Raw genomic sequence first — 18,981 nt, 5'->3', positions numbered from 1 at the left:
AGGCATGACTCCCAGAGACAGAGGCATGATGGGATTTCTTGCCTACCCCTAGCCTGAAATATACCTAGGAAAACACAGTGCTGAAGTGCAGAACCTTGTGATACCTGCAAGTGGATAGGTTAGCCCTCAAATTGCTGCGTGTGTCCTTGTGTTCTGTCATGGCCCGCCCTAGGCCAGGAAGTGTTTGCCGCTCACAGGGTTCCAGCAGTGCTTTGGTTATCTGTTGCTAAAGTAGGCAAATCAAGTCTTTTGTTTTCTTCTGCATCAGCACCTCAGAAATGAATTGAGCCAGTGATAGCGAGGCAATTAGAGTTTATTAGAAGGAGATCAGCAATGTTAGCCTATTCCTCTCAGGGCAAATATTAACTAAAAGAGAGCACATCCTGTGCAGATCTTATTTATAGGGCCCATCCCCTGTATAAAAACAAATGTGGGCAAGCACTGCTCGCCCTCTTTATACTCTAGTGCTGACCCTTGCTTCCTCCTCTATTGTCTTATGGATTGACTGATGGCCTACTTCTTTCAACCCACTTCCTGTGAGCCCAGGCTGTCATGGACTCACCTCTTAAGGGTACATCATCGTGCAGACTGGGCTCAGAGTATTCATGGACTTTGTCATTACATATGTAATATGTCATGCGCTGCTCAGTCCAGGAAGAAGGACCACCCACTATTGATGCCAATCCCATGATGTCACTGAACTGGACTAAAGACTGCAGGAAAAAAAATGTATGTATAGGATGTTTTTCAGAAAAGACCCAAAGTGGGCCTGGTAGGCGAAAGCTGGAGTTCTACTTTTAGCTACACAATGTAATTAAAGCAAAAATATTTACCATAGAAATGCCCAAAGCCCATGCTTAAAGCTATAACCAGACCAAGGATAATGCACTTGTTAAGGTTGTTCCCTGTTTTTGCCTGTGTTCTGGGCTCAGGTTGGGCTGGTTGGTCAGCGGCAGGCTTATTCTCAGACTCTGACACAGACACAGTTGATCTTTTAGAGCGTCGCCGTCGCAGGATGGGACCAGAATCATCACTTGCTTCATCATTGCTGGACTCATCTGCACTGTGTTGGGAGGGATACACTGTAGGGAGAGAAAGACACATTACTTTCACCAATTATACTCCCTGTGGCCAAGTCATGTTTACGCTACACACAGGGAAGATGTGGGGGTGTTACTTGGCATGACACTGATCACATTATACTTACTCTTTATTTACAGCAACACAGGTCAACTTGTATAGCTGAATGGAATTTTACTGGATTTGGAACAATAAAAGACTCCTTTTATTAACTCTTTTAAGTCTCACAAACTCATTTATTTGTTTTTAAATCTGCTTAGAACAGCCTTTCTCAACCAGGGTGCCATGACACTAATCCAGGGAGGATGACACTAATCCAGGGTGCCATGACACTAATCCAGGGAGGGTGACACTAATCCAGGGAGGGTGGGATCCATTCAGAAAAGGGCGGAAGTTAGCTTTCATCCAGGACTGCTTTGCCTGGCACTCTCTGCTATGCTGCTGCAGCTCCTAATGGTGATGGGGGCACTCTGATGCGAATGGGGGAACCTTACTTTTTTGTGTGTTTTTGATGGGGTTCCCACTTAAAATCCATACCAAGCGCCTGGTATAGAGGGTCTGGTATAGAGTTTGTAGGCACTACACATTGTTTTTTTACATTTACATATTTTGGACTGGGGTACCTCTACGGCTTTGAGTAACACAGCCACTGTCACCATTGTGATCCCACATTAGGCAACTCCCTTTCAATCCTTCTCAGTTTTTGCAGAATGCTCACACTTGTGACAACGTAATAAAATAGTTGTGACTGTGCTGCTAACGTTATCTGCACTAAGCAAGGCTCTCGGTGCAGAGCTGTATGAGAAGCTTGCATGTGTCTGTAGATCTAGAGGTATTCTGCCAGCCGCAAATAGAAAAGCAGATGGTGGAGACACTAGATCCCTGTCCACAACCCTGTGTCAAAACTGCTGGAAACACAGTTCCCAAGTTCCTCTATCCAACAATATGGCAGTGGTGTGCCAATAGTTCTACCTAAACTCTTGTAAAAAAAAATGACAGCAATCATAGCAATTAAGTCTGAACAAGCGTCTGTGTCTATTGGATTTTGTTCAGAACCAACAGGTGTTGCATTCCCATACAAGTCTGGAAAGAGGTCATATACATGCAGGAGGTCAATGCACTGTCAATGAATTCTGAAACGTCTCAAGCTGATGTCAATCAGATTCTATGGACACAAGCCTGTAGCTTGTTGATGCAGACCATAAAATTATTTCCCAATCATAGTATCAATCTCTTTCTTATTAACAAGGCTTGGTTCCTGAAGAACAGCAAGGAAACCTTTCCATTTGTACTGCTATCTTTCTTATTTTTGTTAGGACTCTTAAGCTAGCCATACATACACTTTGAACCCATCAATTCCCCCATCCACGGTAAACAGAATGGATAAAGGAATTCTCACTCCCTGCTTTTGTATTTGGGGAACCGACATGACCACCCACAGCTCAAACCCCATCTGATTCAGCAGGAATCAGCCAATATTTGAGCAGCGTTTGGCCGGCTTGATCATCTACTATTTTGTAACTGTACAATGAGGTCTAGGCTGCCATATACTGTGCAGTCTATGGCACTACTCATAAGGGGAGCAGTCCTCTTTTTAGCTCTTCACACAGACTCAGGTGAAGGACATTTTTGTAGAAGCCACCAACCCATACACCACCATCCCTGACTGACTACTTATTCTCCACCAAATTATTATCACCAAGCGTGAAAGAGAAGGTCTGATCCCTCTTTTTAAAACCAGTTAACCGAGGTAGGGTTCCATTACATATCCCCCAATACAGTGAACATTTAATGGATTTTTAGTAAGCAAGTAACATTCTAAATATTAGTAGTATTAGTAGTACTGTCAAGGTGAGTTCCTCACAACCAACATCAACCATCGCCCTGTTAATGTTTACATTCTATTGGTAGTCTGTGTCTGTTCCCTTATTAAAGAATTCACACAACACTATCATATCTGATTTGACAAGCTGCACAATAATGCTCACTGTATGGGGAAAATCTGATAACCTGGTCATGTGACAGAAGACGGCCTCATGGAGGCATCTAATGTTAAATAGGTTGCAAATGTTACATTTCCTCAAACAGATGACAGTAATTCTGGGACAGGTTTTGCAATAATTTCCTTTTCATGGCCAAATCAAAAAGTGTCAATGAGGCCAAAAAAAAACAAAAAAATTGGTCAGATATGCTGCAACATCAGAAGAAACTTGTTCTAACAAATAGTAAGCTTTGCAGTAAAACGACATGCATATGGAGTCAAAGACATTCAAATGTATTAAGACAAATATAACCAGAAATACAGTATACATCTTCTGATATATCAAACTGCTCCCCATTGCTGCTATATTTAGGTTAGATATCCAATGTCATGCATTCCAGTCACCTTTGTATAAGACACACACACACACACGCCCTACATTAATATGCTGTCCTCTAGTTACCTGCTCATTTACAGGCTGCATTATATTAAATGCCATTTGAGCAAACAAGGCTGCTGTGTAGAGGCAACACTTCACTATCACAAGCTGGTTTAAACCCTCCTCTTGTCAACATGCACCAGCAATTAAAAGGATAACTTTGCTTGTAACAATTTGTGTTAGCAGTTCTTCATCATTTTAAATCAATGTCACACTATTAGAATATTCTGTAGCAAACAAGAACATGCTTTTGTTCACCAAGCCATACCCAAAGTCTCTTACTCACTGCTCCATTGGACCCCATTTGTAAAGAACACAAACACATAATTTGGAAGAACAGAAAGGAAAGAAAGTTAAACAGGTGATGAGCACTGTGAATAACAAATATCTCATGCTTCTTACTAAGGAATAAAGAATCTGCTGCTTGAGTCCCTCCTGTTATTTACTTTAGGTGTAAGGATCTCATGGAGATTTTTTTCTGCTCCAGATTTTTAAACGCCCTGGGACAGAATTTAGCTGCGGTGAAGACTTGCTCTCCGTGTGGAAGCAATGGTCACTCTACAGCAGTCCAACACATCCACTGTTCAATCAGGACTAGACCTAGGCAAACAGGAAAGCTCACACTCCTTGATGGTTGCCTAGCTCTAGCACTGACGTAGAAGATGGGGTTTGTTGGATTGCTGCAGTGACCTCTTCATCCACACAGAAAGAAGTAGACCTCTTTGCAGCACCAGAAAACCAAAAGGAACATCGTCACCATTTAGGCCTTGTTCACACCAAGCATACCACCAAAAGAAAGCTCTATCTGTCCCCAAAAAAGGGTATAAAATTCATTTCAGTACAGCGCTGCATGACGGAATAAATGTCAGTTAAAGTACCGCAGCGCTGAATACTGAAAAATGGCCTGGATGGGAAGGGGGTTTAACACCGCGGATGTCAACTGGTTAAAAAAACAAACATTTTAAAGCCAAAAACGCGTCAAAACGCATCAAAAACGCATCTAAAAGACTAGCGTGCGTGTGCAGAAACCTGACCGGATCTGCTCTGCATTTGGTGTGAACAAGGCCTTACTGTCTGGCTGCACCCTGAGATGATTTATTTACACTGAAGGGAAACTTCAGCTGGGCTTTCAATAATAAAATAGTGTGACTGACATTCTATTTGGTAGCTTAGATCTACCAAGAGAAAAAAAACAGTGTGACAAGGCCATCTTTCCATTATTGGTACAATGAAAGGTTCAGCTATGATATTACTCTGTCAGGCTACATTCAAACCTACCAAGCAGCTGCAATTTGGTATTCCTGCGCCAGGAACTTGCGATTTCCTGCAGCAGGAAGTCCAAATCTTCCATTTACAAGCGGCATCTTTCATCCATTCAAGTTAATGATCGGATGACAGCTGCTGCATTTGAAAGTTGCAGCATGCTAGCACCCCGCATGTAATTGTATGTGATACGATTACAGGGAGTTAGGATTCAATCACTCTCCCTGGAGGCAAACAGAAGATTTGGAATTCATGCTGCAGGAAATCACAAGTTTCTGACGCAGGAATAGCTAAATCGCACCTGCTTGGTAGGTGTGGATGAAGCCTAAAGCACAAATGACTTGATCATACAGAATCTTACCGGTTTCTGGTTGACTGAATGTATACTGACTACTTGAAGAAAAGCTCATGTTGAGCTCATTGTTTTCAGCAGCATCCTCTGGGATTTCTTCTTCTTCTTCTTCTTCTTCTCCTTCTCCTTGGGTCCCAGCTTCATCGGCCTTTGGAGGATCCAAGGTGACAATGTCAGAGTCATCACTGACAGCCTCGCAGTGACCATCATCAACTGAGATACCTTCCCCATTGTCACATTCTGTACTTTTATGCAAGATATCAGACACTGCACCAGAAGAAGACAACCCCTGGCAAAAGTGACAGAAAAACATCATTACATATCAAAGAGCCGAGATTTGTTCAGGACTAGGGTACGTTCACAAAAATATACATTATGATGGATCTGCAGTGCATACTCCCAACCTAAAACACGAAAGGACAACATTTATTTCACCAGCTGTTACAACGCTCAAGTCATTGCAATATGATTGCATAATCCCGTGCTGTTAAAGCATATGTCAAGGCAAATTGTTTTATCTTTTTATTTATGCGTTTTATCCTTTTAAAGACCCTCCATGTACAGACAAATACCTGTCGATCTGCCAGAAATGCACTCAGCTCCAAAGTCCTGTTGTGGGATGAAAACACACATCTTTTTTGTGTGGACTGAATGGTGTCAGCACTGCCCAGTGTGGTTTGCTAAAATACTCAACCACTCTTACTCTTGGATCTCTACAAAATAAAGTCTTATCAATCTGTAGTCCACGGTAAGAACTAGGAGGGTTCTTTGAAATAACACATGACGTATGCTGAGGAGACAGGACAGTTCTGAATTCCTGGCAAGTAGAACAGGTTTTATGTTGCACTTATCAAACAGATGTAACACCATTCTTCCAATGGTATCAAAAAAGACCAAAAGGGAGCAAATAAAAGAAAAAGTTTATTGTAAAGCTAGCCATACTCGGTTCGAATTTAGGCTGATTCCTACTGCATTGGGTGAAATTGAGCCATGGATGGCCCTGTCAGCACCACTTCACTGACCCCTGGAAGCGATCTGGTGGTAGTTCAGCCGCAAGAATCGATTCCAGTGTAAAGCTGACCATCGGCTTTATGCAGCTGAACACAGTACCGGTGGCTATAGACTGCCGGAAGTCTGTTTAGAGGGGCCAGCTGCCATCGACGTTCAGCATACATCGTTGGCAGAGAGGTCTGCGATGGGAACTACCTGATGCTCCCATTATATATGTTCTTGTAAGATCTGTTCATATGATAGCATTACACTATACACATGGTATCCACGCTTCCAGTGCAGGCAATCGTACAGCTTACCTAGCAGTCATTACTATGTATGTGCCGCCCCAATGGGGCATAGAAGTTAATGTTAGATTGAATTTATATAGTGTGTTTTCCCTTAATCATTTTCCTATGGCCATTCTATATGTTAGTTCACATGCTGCCATCTAGTGACCTTTTGTGGTAATGCACCTGTTTTTCCTGAATTCCTTTCCTCACGTGATGACACATTTCCTCTGTATGTATGCCCCACCCTTCTTCTTGTTGGTCAGTATTTCCTGTGTCATGGCCACAGCTAACAGCCACATGTAATAAGGACACATGTACTCTGCATAGTACCCTAGGAAAGGCATCATCTTTTGACCGCATAATACTGAAAACCATCCATCTGCTGTATCCTGTTGTTTGATGTGCAGAATAAAGCAACCTTTGTGGATGAAACGGTATTGGTGAGTTCAGCTATCTGACAATGAATGTCCACAGTGATTGAATCTGCTTATACAGGCCAGGCATAGAGGTCTGACAAGGGATAAATCGCTATCACAACAATCGGAGTCAGAATAATGTACTAGGTGCATTGCAATTCAATTTTGAAATTGAAGGAGCTGAGTAGAAAATTGTCGGCCAAACAGTGAATGCATCACATTAGGTGCCATCACTATTCGAGTATTCATACAGCCGCAGGCTTGTCTGCATACAATAGCCATCAGTGAAGATTTCTCCTTCCACGCTGTTTACTGCTGGCTGACCAACATTGAATGTCGTGCTCAAATTAAGCTCAAATTAGGTAGGAGCCAAATCTGTGGTCACAATTAGGCTGACAATCTATTGTATCCAGTACAACCCCCATTCTCATCGAAAGTAGGCAGAAGGGTAATGAAAGCTATGGTTTTAGCTTTACAATATGGACAGGGGGGCTGAACAAAAGAAATCTACAACTGTATAACCAGCCTTAGGGTTTACATTCTCTTCAAGGAACCACCAAATCTAAAGTACATCAGTTACCTGTAAAAAGCTATTAAACTGACTTCAGTAGTACAATGCAAATACCTACGTAGGCCTGCATCCCGAGTCCAACACCACTCTCATTATTCATGGTTTACTATTGGTCCATCAATTTGATGAGCAGCTATACGGGTGAATGGGAAAGCCTGGAAGGAGCTAGACTTTAGCACTACCAGTAAGTGTTAGTATTTATATAGGAGAATGACATTGGGTGTTTCAAGGTGATGGAGAAGACATTTGGGGGTATGTACAGGTACCCTTACAAAATGTGCGTTATGTACTGAAAAAAAAACACTTTTTAAATTTGTTCATCTCTGAAATTTATCACACACTTACGAACGGTTTTGAAAGCTACACTATTTATATTAAGTGGGTCAGTTTATGAAATAGAAGTCAGGACGGGATAGAACATTATGTGATCATTCAATACATTCGGCATGTTGGGAGTATTACAAGTCTACATTGTTCTGAATGACTACAATCGGGTAATCGTGATTGTGGAGTAATAATTAGGTGTGCGAGATATGATTGTGTCTAATAGGAAGAACCGTAAGAAACACTGTAGTGCTGCAGTTATCATCAGTGGATACCAACAGTACCGCCACTCTAGAACACTGCTGATACTGGTGACTGTGTTCTGCAGTAGCATTATTTTTGCTGCTCAAAATTATATTTTAGGGTATCCAGATTAACAGCAGCAAAGAAGAGATACCGACTTACTGTATATACAAAAGAGCCTAAAATAAGCCAATCTGGAAGAATAAATATAAAACATGCAAAAAGTTTGGAGTTTAACCAGTTGACATCCGCGGTGTTAAACCCCCTTCCCATCCAGGCCATTTTTCAGTATTCAGCGCTGCGGTACTTTAACTGACATTTATTCCGTCATGCAGCGCTGTACTGAAATGAATTTTATACCCTTTTTTGGGGACAGATAGAGCTTTCTTTTGGTGGTATTTATTCACCACTGGGGGTTTTATTTTTTTATGATCGGCGGGCTATGGACCCGCTGATCGCCTATATGTGTGACACCGGGTGTGTGCATTGTCGGGTCTTTTCTGCCCGTGCGTGCCCGCTAGGGGGCGCGCGCGAGCAGAAAAAAATTGCCGTCTGGAGACGGCAACCCGCAGATGCAGCAGTGCCGTCCATCCGTTTTTCTACTACGGGCGGACGGCAAGAGGTTAAGCAACAAAAAAAATGTTACATTCAGGCTTACAGTCTTAGTAATATCCAAATTACTCATGATAGTTTCCATTATCCTGTGGCCTTCACCTTCGTAACGCCTCCACCTTCCTCAACAATGAAACCACAAAATTACTTGTTACCTCTCGCCTTGACTATTGCAACTCCCTCCTCATTGGCCTTCCACTACACAGGCTATCCCCCCTTCATTCCATCATGAATGCAGCTGCCAGACTCATTCACCTAACCAACCGCTCAGTGTCTGCAACCCCCCTCTGCCAATCCCTCCACTGGCTCCCACTCGCCCCAAAGGATAAAAGTCAAAATATTAACAACCACTTACAAAGTTATCCACAACTCTGCCCCCAGCTATATCTCCAACCTTGTCTCAAAGTATCAACCTAACCGTCCCCTCCGCTCTTCCAAAGACCTCCTGCTTTCCCGCTCTTCCAAAGACCTCCTGCTTTCCAGCTCCCTCGTCAACTCCTCCCATGTATCACTTGCCCCTCCCTTTTAGATTGAAAGCCCTCATGGGCAGGGCCCTCCTTACCATCTTGTCTTGAATTGTATTGTGATGTCCTCCTTATATTGTACAGCGCTGCGCAAACTGTTGGTACTACTGTATATAAATCCTGTATAATAATAATATATCTTTTATTGTTATCATTATGTATCAGGATAATGGACTTGTTTTCACTGACTGTTTATATAGTCAGCTATTTCCACTGAGTCACTCTCCCAGTTACTGGACTGGGAGGCATGTACCCTATGGAATCTCTCCAAACACAGCACAATGAAGTGTTATATTTCTCTGCAAGGCAAATATTTTAGATGCTGTGTATACGCATTATGCAAGTTCTCGGCTATCTGTAGTTATTTCAAGGCTGTCATGAAGTGATTAACCTACCTAATGTAGAAAAACACATAGCATGAACATATGGCAGGCTGAGCTGAGAAGCAAACATGGCTGGAGGGCAGGGACCGATGTTTTAAAAGTTTGCTCAGTATAACAGATATGGTTAACAACTCCATCCAGAAGTTGAACATTAGTAGCGAGTGGAGCTGTAAAGCAATGGCCAATTCTCCGCTTTCCTTTCTAAGAATGTACTGTTTGGCTGCTCACAGCATTACACAAAGCTTCCTGCATTCCCAAACTCAGCCCTAATGGGGATCTATGATCAAAAACAAAAAAGAAATCTGTATTTCTAGAATGAGTTTCCATACGTTCTATCCCACTCCTAACAGTCATTTCCATCTAGAAGTTTGTAAACGTACTTACAGAAGATGCCCATAGGATGGACTTCCTCAATGCACTGACACAAATTCACTCAGCCCCGTAAATATACACTTCCTTGCGCCACAACTCTCACAGAGCCTGCCTTCTGAACTACAACTCAACCTCTCAACAATGTAACAGTATCACTGCTTGCTGGAAGCAATGCATGATGAGATATGTAGCCTTGAGAAATTGAGATTGCATCACATCAAGCAATAGGGAAAGAGATACAAAGCACACTGGAAATCCAGTAAGTTGTTGACAATGATGGGCAGATGGAAGGCAGAACTCCCTACATAAAAAGGTATTTTTTCAAGTAAGCTTTGGATTCCATTATCAAAAACAACTCCAAAATGTGTTCCTATTACAATGCTGATGTCATAACAGGATAGGTATGCTGGGACTTTACAACTCCTTTAAACATTAGACCCACCGATAGGATTCAGGCCAGTACTGTCTAGTCTACATCTATCATCTTGTTCGTGCCTGTATCTCACATGCTTGCAACACTCTGTAGTGTCAGCCATAGAAACCCTCCAGCACACTACATTTTCTTACAACTTCCAAGTTCATAAAGTACTAGTAGACAGTTTCAAATGGATCTAAAGTCTATGAGTAAACAATTGTGCATTGTGGAGATACTGTACAAATAATTGGATCTCTGCCACATCACCAGTTGCCTAGATTTGTAGACCTATCTGTACAGCCGTTCTAGCACTGGACAGATTGAGGGGAAGCAGGCCTAATGATATAGGCCACCCAAGACACACAACCTCCAAAATATAATATCCATAACCTCCATAACATAAAATCCATACCCTCCATGCATCACACAAAATGAAGTGACCTGCTAATTCTATCCAGGAAAGACTGTGTTGCATTTAAAGGGTTATTAAACCCTTGCATGTTTTTCCATATATCTAGTGCTAGCAAGCAATAGATATATGCAAAACGATTAAAAAAAAAAGAAAAAAAACTTTTTCAGTGGGTTAATACTTACCTGTGTCTCCGCCGCGCACTCCCGTCCGAACATCTGAAAATTTCTCGGACAGGCGCAGTTCAGATGTTCGGCCGGGAGACGAGGAGAGACACAAGGTAAGTCTATGGAGCAGCGTGCACCCGCACAGACTCCGTGGGACGTCAGAGGAGAGGGGGACAGAGGAATCAGCGCTGGATCGGAGACCCGCACCAGGACTGGAGGGACAGCTGAAAACTACAGGAAAGAAGATCAGATTAAGAGGCGTCATTTAAGGTAAGTACTTACATTAGCACTGTGGGGTGGGGGAATTTTGTCCTTAATGTCACTTTAACTGACTGCCATATAAACTTCTCACATTTATATCTCGGCTCCATACCGAACCCCAGCTTCTTGTCACATGACATTGTGTGAATTCCCTATCTGCGTATACTACTATGGCTCAGCAAATGGTGTTTTAAGTTGCAGCAAACAAGTGTCTAGAGCAATACGCAATGCCCGAATAAAAAACAAAACAGAAGACACTTAATATTAAAGGAGAAGTATAGAGAAGAGTAAAACATACAATCCCCGATACATAGAGCTGGTGTGGGATAACTGCAGCTGTCCTACGCTGGCTCTAAGACAGAGAGTTGACTGATCATATGACCACTGATCAGTCAGCTCTCGGTTTCTGCTCCCAGTGGAGAGCAATGCCTGTCAGTCACCTCCTCCTGAAAAGATTCCTCCATCTGTCTGCTCCTGAAACATTGGCTGCAGCTAAAGACTGGGGAGGGGGCTGGTGAGCTGGCTCTGGCTCTCAGCCACGTGCAGAGCCAGCTGTCAATTAGAAAAACCGTGTGGATCCCGACATTATTGTCGGCATCATTCTTGACTGTGCTGTGGCTATGCCCAATCAACTGATAGCAGGCATAGGCCTGCCATTTGCTGACTTTAGGTCAGTAGTAAATGTACTCCTGTGACCCTAAAGAGAAGGAAAGCCCAAAAAAGATAATGGCTGTGTTCATTACCAATTCATAAAACCCTCTTGTATATGTTCTGGAACTATATAGAGGATGCCCATACTTTAGTAGATGAAGTCACCTGCCACCATTAATGGCTCTGTAACATTTTTGTATGGAAGAGATACACTGAGTGGCCAGATTATTATGACCACCTGACGTTTGTAGGCAAATTAGCTATAATTTCACGCTGAAGTTGCTAGAGGGCCAGACCATTATAAATAGGGAAGCAGATTGTTTACCATGACAGTAGAAGTGATTTTTTTTCTGAAGATATGGGTAAACAACGCAATTTAACAGCCTTTGAACGTGGGATGATTGTTGGCGCTCGGAGCCATTGAGCGAGTATCAGCAAAACAGCAGAATTCGTTAAATGTTCAAGAGCAGCTGTTGTTAAAGTGTTTAAAGACTGGACTGTCAGCCGAAAATCTGGGTCTGAACGTGCGAATTGTGGCTGTCAGCGACTAGTCAATGTTAGGGCAGAACGGAGAGTGGCAAGACTGGTACAAGACAACAGAAGTGTAACAGTGCAGTGTCAGATTCCTTGCATCACCTTTCAACATCCCGTGGAGTCACGAGGCGGCCCAACAAAGTAATCTCGTGGAGTCATCTCGTGGCCCAACCAAGTACTGACGGGGTGGTCATAATAATCTGGCCATTCAGTGTATATCGGCCCATATTTCTTTATAACACATGCCTACCTCAGCAGCCAGCAAATGTTCTTCTGTAGCAGACCGTATATTCTCTACAGCAGACAAAGAGTCCTCATCGATACATGTACCTATCAATGATTAAACAAGGGACAATTGGTTCACTGACTTTAAATGACTTTTTCATTTTACACTCCTTTTAGTATTCTTCATTTACCTGGTGTCTCTGCTGGGGCATCTGGCTGCAAATCTTCAACAAAAGTTGTACTGTGTTCTGATGGAAGGTCAGCTTCCCCAGGTTCTGAGTGCAGTGTCTCTATATCTGAACCCTAAAGAAAGAAAGGAAACATATCCTTGTTAGAAGAAAGAAAGAAACTGTAAAAAAACATTTGTATATACAATTATTATTATTACACAGGATTTATATAGCGCCAACAGTTTGCGCAGCGCTTTACAATATAAGGAAGACATTACAGTTACAATACAATACAAGATGGTAAGGAGGGCCCTGTCTGTGAGGGCTTACAATCTAACAGGGAGGGGGAAGTGATACATGAGGAGGTAGCTGTGTGGGGATGAATTGTTTGAGAAAGTATAGTTCAGTGGTCAGGTTGAGATGGGATAAGCTTCCCTGAAGAGATGAGTCTTAAAGGATCGCCTAAAGGCAGTCAGAATGGGAGATAGACGGACAGGTTGGAGCAAACCTGTGAGCTTAGTAAAAATATGAATTATAAGCTTTCAATGTAGTGATGAGCTGTGCCTTCCACATAAGTCGTGGTAGGTGCTTTCCTGACCCCATAGCTACACATCAGGAAGAGCGGGGAATGACCCTGCCACAACTGCCCTGACTCATTGGGCTGAGGGGGGGGGGGGAGGGGCTGTCACCCAGTTTTTGGGTTCACACCAAGCCCCAGCTCATTATTACTGCAATGTGATACACCAGTGTCTGAAAACGTAACTGCTGCTGTGGTCTCTTTGAAGACAACCCACTGTACTCTGGGAATCCTTTGTCATGTAATAAATGTTTATTTGTAATTTTTTAAAAAGGGTTCATACATGTAGTATGAACAGTATAAAACATTACTCCCAAACTTATAAAACTGACTCAACACAATTATAGTTTCCCTTTAAAAGAGAACTATGGCCTAACCTTTTTTAGCCATAGTTCTCTTCAGGGTCACAGGAGGACATATACTATACTAATGTCCTCCAGTGACCCAAAACTCCATATATAGTGGGCTATTGCCTGCTATATGCAGAGAGCACAGAGCCGGGACAGATCCCGACAATACTGTTGAGATCCACCACGATGGCTGATTGACAGCTGGCTCTGCCTCTCTAGAAGCGGAGCCATCTCTGCCGCCCCTTGCCTTTCTGTTCCTCCAGTCAGCACTGGAGGATCAGAAAAGGGAGGGGGGAATCCCTGTGGGGAGAGGTGACTGACAGTCACGGCTCTCTGCAGGGAGATGATCGGGAAGTCAGCGATCAGTGGTATGTGTTCGCTCACTTCCCGAACAATAGAGCCGACCTGCGACAGCTTCCATGCCAGAGGTCGGCTTGAAATATGGGGATGAGTGTTTTTCACTCACCCCATAATTCTCTTTTAAGTCTTGAAATCATAGCCAGCTCGTGGCTGAGAGACGATGGTCCAGATCCAGTCAGGAAGTAACTCTGAACACTGTGTCCTTTCTTCTCTACCCTCCAAAAAATGATCAGGATCATCATTGAAGATATAGAGTAACACAAACCAGTGACAAGATACTAAAAATGAACAATCATAAGTACTAGGTGGGCCAACTAAGAGCAGGAGTATAATATGGAAAGTCTCTTTGAATTGTGAACAAAAGAAGTCCTAAAATTAAAAACAGTGTGCTGGATAAATAATTAATCTAGCAGCAGCTAAGTGACTAAAAGATGAGTCACCAGCATAAAAAAGTAGCGCATTTACAATGCTGGCTACAACCCAGGACCTGGCAGGTACCAGACTAAAATAACTCAGAACAAACTGTGTCCTGCCGGATTTTAGCAGTGCTCTGCAACAGTTTATTTACTATTAAACATTACCCAAGCAAGTTACTCTGAAATGTACCCAAGTAAATGAACCGATTTCGTTTCAGCTGCAGATAGGAAAGACCATAATGGCTTTGTGTCAAGAGCACCTTTCCTTCCCTTCCTATTTCAGCAGCCCCTGAACATGTTCCCCTTCAAACCTAAAGTAAAACTCCATCTGTTGTACCGTGAAGCTGATGCAATCAGAAATGTTCCTTTAAGTAGTTAAAATGAACCGTATTCAATGAATATACTAACTATATGGACCATCACTCTTAGGTTCTACTTTAACCCACTGCAACCCTCCTACCCAGTTTCCTTGATAATATTGGTCTGTGCACAAGCCCAGATGCTGAGGTCAGCAAATCCGACTACGTCGGCGTTCTCGACAGAACACTGGTATCTAAGCTTAGTATCGGGGCATTTTCACAAGCCCGAGTACTCTGTGCATTCCTACTTAAAAATATAATGCACTGCTGGGACTTGTAGTCTTGCATAGTTGATGTTGATGCTATTTTGCATTGCTGTATAATGATTATACAGCAATGCAGAATACCCCCAGCCATGCAGGACTTAAAATCTAACAAATTATAGGGTTTTTTTAGACACTGACATATACAGATATGGAAGAGAAGATGTTGTATGATAAAAGAAAAAGGATACAGTCACTTGCCTCATGATTGATGATTGTCCACCCGCAAGATGATTCACTGTCACTAGAGTTTTCAGACATGTTTTCCTAGAAAGAAAGAAAAAATGTCAAGAATTCAAACTAATGTCTTCTGGTCAATACTCAGATAAGAAAGAGTTGAAAAAGGCTAACACACTCCAAGAAACTAAAGCGCACTTTGCTATACTAATCAGAAGAGTTTTCTGAATGGTGTTTTGGTCAGAATATTGAACCATTAGTCATGCTAATGCTTCCTTTGATTTATGTTCCATTGCAAATAAATAATTATATTTATTAAATATTCTCAAGTACCAATTAATTCCATTACAATTAATTCTATTTCAGGGACAATCCAGGCTGAAAAATGGTCTAATGGTCTAATACAAAGTGCCATTAGTTTACTTGAATATAAATGTTAGCTGTATATGTAAAGTAACTACCTAACAATTAAAATCATCATTCAAGCCACATATATTCATAGGGCTGACCTTCATACATCCATCCCCTGATAAGCCACAAGTGTCACCGTGTCCATTAGCTTCTCAGCTGCAAAGCCATGACATATTGAACAAAATGATCCGATTTTATACAGCTCGGCACTGCTTTTCACATAGTGGGACCACAAAGGTCTTTTATGTTTTTGATTAAAAGTTTGTTACGCTGCAGAACTGTGCAAGAGAAAAAAAACATTTCCAAGCAAGTGAGCTTCTAATTTCCTTCCCAGAAACAGAAACCCTCTTTTACAGAACACCTGTGATTAAAGCCCAATTCAAGCCACATATTGATATGCAGTCAGGCAGCATAATAAGGCCCAGTTCACATTGAGCGATTTATCGCGCGGTAATTCCCGCGAGATCGCGGCTATTTACCGCGCGATATTGCTCTTCAATGCTTTGCAATGGGGCAAAGGGTCCTGCTGTCGCGGGTCGTGTGTCGCTACAGCAGGACCCTTTTTGGAGCAGATTTTGCCGCGATTCAACCGTTTTTGATGCAAGCATTTGCACGATATCGCGCGACATCATGCAAAATGCAAATCGCGCGACATACGCGCGATTTGCGAATCGCCAAGTGTGAATGGGGCCTTAGAAAAAGTACAGGAGTGTGTTATTTTAAATGTATTGAAAAAGCTTTACTATTACTCAGACATCTCAACTCTCTCAGATGTCCCGGGAGTCTCCCGCTAGAAGATAGCGGCTCCCGGACATCCGGGAGAGAAACATTTTCTCCCGGAAAGGTTTACTCTGCTCTATCTAGCAGAGTAAACCTTTCCGTGCTGTCTTTTTTTTTCTTTCTGACATCGGGGCACCGGCCGCCATCAGTCAGAAAAAAAAAAAAAAACGGCATAGGAACTAATAGCTAGATTGCTATTTCAAATTGCCATGGCCAATAGCAGGCTGGCTATTGCACCCGCCCACTGCTGCTGTCAATCAGCAGAGGTGGACCTCAACTTCTCCATCAGGTCCACCTCTGCTGACTGACAGCAGCAGAGGGCAGGTGCAATAGCCATCTTGCTATTGGCTATTGCAAATTGAAATAGCCAATAGCAATCTAGGTATTAGTTCCTATGCTGGTTTTTGTTTTGTTTTTTTGTCCTGACGGCAGAAGCTGTCAGAACACTAAAAAAAACAGCAGATAGCAAAGGAAGCATTAGCTTCTTTGCTATCTGCCATCACTTCAGGGGGGGGGGGGGGTGCTCTCTTCCTTGTTGTTGCACCCCTGTTGTACCTCCCTGAAATGACTTATTTCAGGTTGGGATCCCTGACTACTACTACTACTACATCAAGCTGTCCTGTGCTGGCAGCATGCTGGAAACCGCTGTTCTCGCAGCAGTCCGACAGGCACGACTTCCCCCCCAACACACACACAGTGCGCCCATCAAAAACCCCCAGGCACCTAAACAGTTGTTGAGTGAGGCGCTGTGCAAGGGGCATGTCAGCCCGATGGAGATCCGGACTGCTATGTGGGCAATGGTCTAGACCCGTGGTTCTCAACGAGTGGGTCGCCGCATGCCTTCCACTGCATTGGGTGAGAGGCTCCTCAGCGTCCCTTATAGCGCAGCACTGTCAGTTCTCGTACCCAAATTATGCTGCCTGGCGCCGAGTGTCAGTTTGAGGTGGGGTGGGCTGGCGATATGGCTGCAAGAGAGCTCCATCCATACGTGCATTGCTTACAGCTCCCTCACGTGACCGGAGTGACGTCACATTCTGGCTCCCCGCACCTCAACAAGGAGTGCAAGGGAACTGTACAAGCAATGCACATATGGATGGAGCCCCGTCACAGCACAGCAGCCCACACTGAACCCCTAAAAAATTTCTGCCGTGTGTATGCGTGTGTCTGAGTGTGTGAGATTGTGTCTGTGGTTGTGTGTGTCTGTCAGTGTTTTAATCGCAAACTACCATCAATGGCACCTACTGTTCGTTCTGGTGCGGGAGGTGGGTTGCGGTACCATTCATTTAAATGGCACCCCAAACACACCTCCCGCCCAGTTTGATCGCTTGCACCGAAACATGCAGTACCGCAATGCCATGTGTTCCAGTGCGGTGCGACTTGGGTCGCGACTTAATAACCAAGGACAAATGTGGGTCCTGAGGTTTTACAGGTTGATAACCTCTAGACCAGTCTTTATCAACAAGGCTGCCTTGGCACCATGGGGTGTCTTCTGGCTCCCTCAGGGGTGACTTGAAATTTTTGCACAGCGTCACTCATGTGAAAGATGAGGACTCTGATGTGAAGGGAGGCTCCTAGCGTGACTGATGTGAAAGCAGGGATCCTGATGTGAAGGGGGCTCCTGATGTAAAGGGGAAACCCTGCTTTTTTGTGTAGGACCTCTCATTACCGTATATCTAAACCCAAAAACAAAAAATTTAATATATTGCAGCTTATCAATCCTTAAATGTGGTGGCTTCATTTGTTTTCTTTTTTAGGCTTTAGTTTCTGCTCCTCGTTGAGGCTGAGGATCCCAAATTTCACAAGCACTAGTACTGTGTAGTACCATCATCTCATGAGCTTAGGGATCTTCAGATTTTCTGGGACCTCGCCAAAAGGCCTAATGACGTCACCCTCACTTAGGCACCATGGGTGGTGGACGCTGGGTTTCAGGGTTCCAAGGAAAGCATACTGAGAGGGAAGGGGGTTAGGGTTTAGAAGATAAGCAGACCATGCATTTTGAGCTGGGTTCCACAGTGGCTCAGAATCCTACTCTAGCCCTGTATCTTTAAATGTGATTCGTATATGTGTAGTGTTACAAAGAAAAGCTGGAGGCAAAGATGGGTGTGACAGTAAAAGTTGGTATTTTTTAGAGACAGATGAGACCAAAAAGCTGTGGTGAGAAACAAATGCAAATATTGACAACCGGTTTGGTTTCTCTCTCCAGTTTCCTCTCCGTAGCACTTTATCTTATCCCTTAAAGGATAACTGCATCTTTAAAACACAGCTACCAGTTAAGCATCACATATCAGCACTTGTGTTTAAATGTGAACTCTAGGCCTCATTGACACACAAGAATTGTTATATGCATGTAGAAGGAAGTGGCAAAAAATGATTTTGGACTTAAAATTGTTGTCCAATTTACGTATTCCGTTTATAGATAAGCTTTTTCATTTTGGATAGAGGAGCTGCTGTAACGGGTTAACAGTGCTGTCAGTTGTGTTTTTGCTATCTGTGCCATTAGGGAGATTTTACTTCACTGCCTGTCAAGTAAAAGCTACAGGAAGTGATGGGTTGGCTTTTCAAAGTGAGGGAAATCACCTCTTAGACAGTTGTCACAGGAGCAATGTCTCCATT

General features: G+C 43.1%; 1 protein-coding gene across 1 annotated transcript in view; it reads right to left on the bottom strand.

Moving 5' to 3' along the window:
- Positions 1-18,981, bottom strand: part of CCPG1 (cell cycle progression 1) — a 40,811-nt gene that overhangs the window by 12,232 nt on the left and 9,598 nt on the right. Inside the window, exons 2-6 of the mRNA XM_018557572.1 lie at positions 15,202-15,267; positions 12,697-12,808; positions 12,531-12,610; positions 5,125-5,404; positions 834-1,082 (exon numbers count right to left, since the gene is read on the bottom strand). Of these exons, the coding sequence (XP_018413074.1) occupies positions 834-1,082; positions 5,125-5,404; positions 12,531-12,610; positions 12,697-12,808; positions 15,202-15,261 (781 nt within the window). The 5' untranslated portion in view covers positions 15,262-15,267. The remainder of the gene's footprint in view (positions 1-833; positions 1,083-5,124; positions 5,405-12,530; positions 12,611-12,696; positions 12,809-15,201; positions 15,268-18,981) is intronic.

The sequence above is a fragment of the Nanorana parkeri genome, unplaced genomic scaffold, assembly GCF_000935625.1.
Source record: "Nanorana parkeri isolate BGI_ZX_2015 unplaced genomic scaffold, ASM93562v1 scaffold290, whole genome shotgun sequence".
Taxonomy (NCBI): domain Eukaryota; kingdom Metazoa; phylum Chordata; class Amphibia; order Anura; family Dicroglossidae; genus Nanorana; species Nanorana parkeri.
The sequence above is the reverse complement of the archived record's forward strand: the minus strand, read 5'-3'. Positions and strand labels throughout refer to the sequence as shown.